At 44.2% G+C, this 6,381-nt stretch overlaps 1 protein-coding gene across 1 annotated transcript; it reads left to right on the top strand.

Annotated features, from left to right (window-relative positions):
• The first annotated feature begins 2,985 nt into the window (after positions 1–2,985).
• On the top strand, positions 2,986–5,440 carry LOC106344578. Its single transcript, XM_013783935.1, has 2 exons — positions 2,986–4,339; positions 4,455–5,440. The coding sequence occupies exons 1-2, from the start codon at positions 2,986–2,988 to the stop codon at positions 5,438–5,440; spliced, it is 2,340 nt and encodes a 779-aa protein (XP_013639389.1).
• The last annotated feature ends 941 nt before the right edge of the window (positions 5,441–6,381 follow it).

Below are 6,381 nucleotides of genomic sequence, written 5' to 3'. Positions count from 1 at the left end.
CCCCCCCGAGTCTAGGCTTCAACCTCCAAGTCTCTGAAGGTACGAAACTAAGTACTTCACCCTAGTACGTCACCGAGTACATCAGAACCTAACACACACCAAGGATACCAACGAGCACGCCAACACCAACGTACATATTGATCTCCGCACCACAACGGATAACTCCGATACACGTAACGCCAGCACCAACGTCACAACACCAAGTACAACGGAACACTCCGTCAGACACTCACCAAGAACACAATGAAACTTTCTCTCACTTTAATCTCTGGGTGCATAAGGGCACGTCCCTCCTTATATATAAACCGTAGACTTGCTCTCCAAGTTCATTAAATGCACCTTAATGAACTTCCATTCCCATATAAGGAAACTTCCTATTCCTCTCCAAGTAACACTTCTTCTCCAAGCAAAGCCTCTTTGCTTAATGGAAAACGTCCTTTGTCATCAACACGATATTCTCTTTCCTTTTCCAATCTCCACTTACACACGCAATCACCTTAGACAATCTCCTTGTAAGCAACTTCTCCACTCGACATCCTGCCGTACGTCTTGACATACGTCTTGACACACCTTCTGATGTACATCACGAACTACATCAGAACTTCTTTGGAAATATCATCTACAATCTCCCCCTTTTTGACTATGCATGTGAACTCAACAACTCAGGCATGAAGCAGCATCTTCAATCTCTCCCTTTGAGTCACATCATGGTCAAAAACTAATATGAAGATGATCGCCATTGTAATACCCCGTCTTAAAAAAAAATAAAAATAAAAAAGAAACCTGATTTCGGTTTTATGGAATTTCTCGGAGAAGCCGAAGGCTCGGGAAATATTTATCCTCAAGGTTAAAGTTAATCAGGAGTTTATTACAAATATTCAGCTCATCAGATTGGGACGGAAAAATATTCATGATTGATCGCGGGACGAAAATTCACCAGAAAGGCCGAAATGGCGCAAATCGACCGAGAAGCTCGAGGTGGCTTGATCTAAGGGATCAGGACGTGGTGTCAACCATTAAACCTGCTGAGTGTCAACACAAGAAAGAGGTGTAGACGTGCATGAAGCAGTTCCATGCAGCTCGACACACAGAAGCACGAGGTGTCGCAATACCTGCGATCTGCGCATGCGAACCGACATGCAGAGGCCCGTGTGTCGCGATGCATGAACACCAGACATGCTGAAGGGCAAGTGGCCCATTCTTATTGGCTAGCAACTTCTATATATACCCAGCTACCTGGTTCATTTTTACTCATTCAGACACACCAAGGACACTCCAAAACGTGGCTTAGAGAGACAGAGAAAGAAGTGAGGTGCTTTAGAAGTATAGACATTTTTCGAAGACCGATAAACTGCCGGGAAGTTCCGAAAGACTGTCCAGAAGAAAAAGAAGGTTCTTTCCGAGTTATGATCAGTCCAGACGAGTTCATTCAAGACATTGAGGTTGGGTTTTGGGATTTAACATCACGGTACCAAGACGGAGATTTAGAGGGGATAAAAGGGGTTGGTCAACATCTGGAATCAAAGAGTCGAGCCACATCGCTTAATCACTGTGAGTCACGGTTAATTGTTTGTTAACGAATTTTTAATGCAGGTTCCTGACTTCGGAGATGGCTTCTGAGCTTGGATAGCCGGACCGGTCTAGGTGTTAGTTTGTGGATCCGAGCTTTGAGACGATGTCTGGGCTAAGTGGATAGCAAGACTAGTCTAAGCACCTGGATTATTGTGATTGTGTGATTATTATATGTTGTTATAGTGTGTACCTCGTGTTGGTACTGCTGTGTGAGAACCTCGTGGTGGTTCTAGTAGTAGTTTACAGGTCATTGCTTCCTCAAATAGTACCACTAAGTCGGTCGTGGTCCGGAAAGTGGTGGGCTCGGTTTAACTTGTCTTAATCACCAAGGCCGAGTGTCACACGTGGATGTGACAGCCCCCGGCGAGTCCGATAGAGGACCGGGGCACGGCGATTCCGATTGAGGACCGTGACCAGGCGATTCCCGAGCGCCTACGCCTGTGTGGTGTAATAGTGATGGGATTGCCAGTGTCCCTTATGTGGAGGAAGAATGATTCTGTTGGGCCCTAGGAGTATATATATATATATATGGTTGATTGATATAACACTCATAAAGAGTGTTTGATTTATTATTGTTTAATGGTTTGTTTCTTAAATCGGTCATGCTTTATGATCTTGAATATTGATTGTTGAACTACCCGTCGTGCTTGTGTTTGGGGTGGGGTTTAGAATGACGGGTGGTTGTATATGCTAGATAGGGAACCCTGGCTCACTGAGTGAAACTAGTTCACTCACTCCTCACATCCTTTTGCAGGTGACCAGTAGAAAGGACCATAGCGCTCGCGGAACTGTAGGAGCTGGTGTAGATTGAACATCTTTTGCTAAAGACTCGTTTTCAAGATATATGAATGTATGTTTTACTTTCGGCTGCGTCCATGGACCCTATGTATAATATTTTGGTCTTGTGAACTTCATGTATTATATATATGAAATAAAGTATGTTTTATATTCGTGACGTGTTGAATCTGATATTAGGTTAGTCCAACCTAACACAACTCTATGATTCGGTACGGGTTGCAAAGCCTCAGGCCGAAGATTAGAGGAAACGAGTTTTGAATGAATATTATGGGTTACAGAATTATGTTTTGTGACTTGAAAAGTCTATTCTCAACCCGTCGTAACACTTCCGGACTTGGCAGAGGAAGGTCGTTCGGGCATGTTCTTGTTTGATTGTTGCCCGGCTGACTGACCGATGTCTTAAACGGTTCGGGGGTGTTACCGAGGTGGTATCAGAGCATGGTTTAGATCATGCGGTCAATCACGTGTTTTTCGCATTTTATCGAGTCAAATGTGTCGCAAAAGATGTATTAGGAAACCAGCAGAGTTCCGCTCTAATTAGTATTCTAAATAGGAATTCCCTATTTGTGGATTGCAGATGGCAAGGAAGGGAAGGAGTGAGGGGGACAGGATTGGATGCTGGGTATAGACAGAGTCCCAAGACGAAGAGGACTTGGATATGAATCCGAGGAAAGGGTGCAAACACTGGCGCACACTAACCAAGGATCCAGTGAAGAAAACGTAGGAAGAAACAACAATTTGTTTGGACATGATCAAGAGATACTACCAGATGAAAACTTTCCACCAAACCGTACTGTAAGGAGAAGACCAGAAACAGATATTAGCGAGTCAAATGTCCAAGGACCAAGACCAATAAGGCGGAACAACCCAATTGAACCAGAAGCTCCTAATCAACCACAACAAGGATTAGGAATGGAGCACACTTTGAAGATGCTTCATGACGTGATAGCAAGGTCACTACAACAACCTCAAGTGCAGCCTCAACCACTCTTGCCACCACAACCTACAGTGGCTACACCTATGTTACCGTTGATAACTGCCATGAAGAATATGAAGACACCACATTTTGAAGGAGGGACAGATCCATTTCAAGCCAACCAGTGGCTTCGAACTATGGAGAAAAACTTTGAGACCCTGACGTGTTCTGAAGAATCTAAGAAGAAGATGGCAATGTATTACTTAGATAAAGACGCGGCAGAATGGTGGGAGAGTAGGGATCGCCAAGTGGGACATCTGGTCACCACTTGGGCGTCATTCAAACAAGAATTTGAACGCAAGTACTTCACTCTTGAGTCCAAGCGAAGGCTTCAACGTCAGTTTGCCAACCTAGTACAAGGAGAAAAGACAGTTAGAGAATATGAATATGAGTTCATGCGACTGCGACGACACGTGTTGCGAGTACAAGATGATGAAGAAACAATGATATCTAACTTTATGTTTGGTCTAAAGCCAGAGTTAGAAAATAGACTAGCATTCGGGAACTACGAGAGTCTCACCGAGCTAGTGGAAAAGGCTGTGAATGTGAAGATCGCATTGGAAGCTGAGAAGGCGGCAAGTAAGAAATCCAAGCAGCATCAAGAAGGAAAGTATGGTGGAAACCAAAGATCATTTAAGGGTAAAGATAAAGAAAAGGAATCGAGAGGGCCAAGTCGACGATCTTTGTTCACAGGAAAATGCTTTAACTGTGGCAAGATAGGCCATAAGTCAAGTGAATCCTACGGGAAGAAACCTGGATCCTTTCAGTCAAACTCCTACAATCCTACATGTTTCACGTGTGGAAAGAAAGGGCACATCTCTACCCAGTGCAGCGTCAATCGTCCTATCCCAGCTACGCCAATCACTGTTCAACATCCTCCAGCTCTACCTGCAACCGCACCAGTACCAAAAAGGCAAGCTATAGGAGGTAGAGTTTACGCTATAGAACTAGAGGATACTAAACCTACAGGCCCATCTACGGGTCCCATCACAGGTATTTGGGTTCTTTAACCTTACTAATTTGACTTTGTGTTGTGTGATTGCTTGTGATGGATTGGTTAATTTCTATTGGATAATTATTATGTTGATATATATTGATGTTGTAGCAGGAACTTTATATGTTGCAGGGCGTCCCACACATGTATTGTTCGACTCCGGGGAAACACATAGTTTTGTGACCCCTGAGGTAGCTGCTGAGTTTGTGGGATCATTTGTGATTGACAGGATGGATGTGGCTGTAATGACTCTCGGAGACCAAACCCTCCAAGCAAGAGAAGGCATTACAAGAGTTCCGTTAGTCATTTGCGAGAAGATGTTCTTGGCAGATTTGTTGGTGGTGCCCTTAAAAGGATATGAAGTTATCCTGGGAATGGATTGGTTATCACGCTATCGGGCACAATTAGATTGTGGAAAAGGTCGTATTTTGTTCAAGGAGAACGGGCACAAGGCACACTTGAAGCTAGTGTTGGAACGGTTAAGGAACCAAAAGTTGTATGCCAAGTTCAGCAAGTGCTCTTTCGGGAAAAGAGAAATCGGGTTTTTGGGCCACCAAGTGTCTGGGGAAGGAGTTTCCATAGATTCAGAACAGGTGAAAGCCATTAAGGAATGGCAAAGACCATCAACAGTAACCGAGGTAAGAAGTTTCCTCGGGTTAGCCGGGTATTATCGAAAGATCGTCAAGAACTTTTCTTTGATCGCTAAGCCCCTGACAAAGTTGACTGGAAAAGGAGTTTCGTTCATCTGGGGAAAAGAAACAGAGGAAGCATTTCAGAGACTGAAGAAAGCTTTGACCACAACACTGGTATTGGCATTACCTGAACAAGCTAAACCTTACACTGTGTACGCAGATGCTTCTAGGGTTGGGTTGGGCTGTGTGTTGATGCAGGAAGGCAAAGTAATTGCTTATGCATCAGGGCAACTCAGGAAGCATGAAGAGAACTACCCAACACACGACTTAGAAATGGCGGCAGTGGTGTTTGCGTTAAGGATTTGGAGATCCTACTTATATGGAGAAGTTGTGGAAGTATTCACATATCATAAGAGTCTCAAGTATTTGTTCACGCAGCCTGATCTGAACCTCCGACAAAGGCGATAGATGGAGTTTGTGGCGGATTACGACCTGAAGATTCAATATCATCCAGACAAAGCTAATGTAGTCGCAGATGCACTAAGTCGTAGAAAGTTGGCGTCCGATGTTGGAAAGGAAGTGGAAGCGTTATCGAATGAACTTAAGTTGATGACTTTATGGGCAATTGAAGGAGAGCCAAGTGAGCCATTAGGCATGCATGCAGTAAACCAGGTGGGTTTACTCGCACGGATCAGACAGGAGCAACAACGTGTTGAAAAGTTAAAGAGAATTATTGAGGAAGTCAAGAGTCAAGAAGGTCCAAACCCAAGTGGCTATCATATGGCGCCAGATGGTACATTATTACTTAAAGGGAGGTTTTCATTACCACAAGGAGAAGGGCTACGAGATGAGATTTTGAAGTCGGCGCATCATTCGTTACTCAGTATCCACCCCGGGAGTACGAAAATGTATGGAGATATCCGAAGGTATTATCATTGGCCAGGAATGAAGAAATCAGTGGCGCGATGGGTGGCTCAATGTCAAACTTGTCAACAAGTCAAAGTCGAGCATCAGATTCCAGGAGGGTTGTTACAAAGCTTACCAGTACCTCAGTGGAAATGGGATTCCATATCCATGGATTTCATCACTGAGTTACCCCCGGCTCGAGGTAGATCAAATAACGGAATATGGGTGATTGTCGACAGACTGACGAAGGTGGCGCACTTGTTACCTATGAAGGAAACTGATAAGGTAGAAGTATTGATAGAGATGTATGTTGACCAAATTGTGAGGTTGCATGGTGTGCCAACAAATATGGTCTCCGATCGAGATCCTAGATTCACCTCAAAATTTTGGAAGGCGTTACAAGAAGCAGTGGGATCTAAGTTATTCATAAGCACCGCGTATCATCCCGAGATGGACGGCCAAACCGAAAGAACCATTCGCACCATAGAGGATATGATGCGGAT

The sequence above is a fragment of the Brassica oleracea genome, chromosome C5 (genome assembly GCF_000695525.1).
Source record: "Brassica oleracea var. oleracea cultivar TO1000 chromosome C5, BOL, whole genome shotgun sequence".
Taxonomy (NCBI): Eukaryota; Viridiplantae; Streptophyta; class Magnoliopsida; order Brassicales; family Brassicaceae; genus Brassica; species Brassica oleracea.
This window is presented reverse-complemented; position numbering and strand designations above follow the sequence as displayed.

What these genes read in the sequence shown, in the direction of transcription:
- LOC106344578 (XM_013783935.1), top strand. Translation starts at nt 2,986, where the DNA reads ATGCTGGGTATAGACAGAGTCCCAAGACGAAGAGGACTTGGATATGAA. An exon ending in ATCTACGGGTCCCATCACAG is followed by an intron (nt 4,340 to 4,454) that starts GTATTTGGGTTC and finishes ATGTTGTAGCAG; the next exon opens with GAACTTTATATGTTGCAGGG.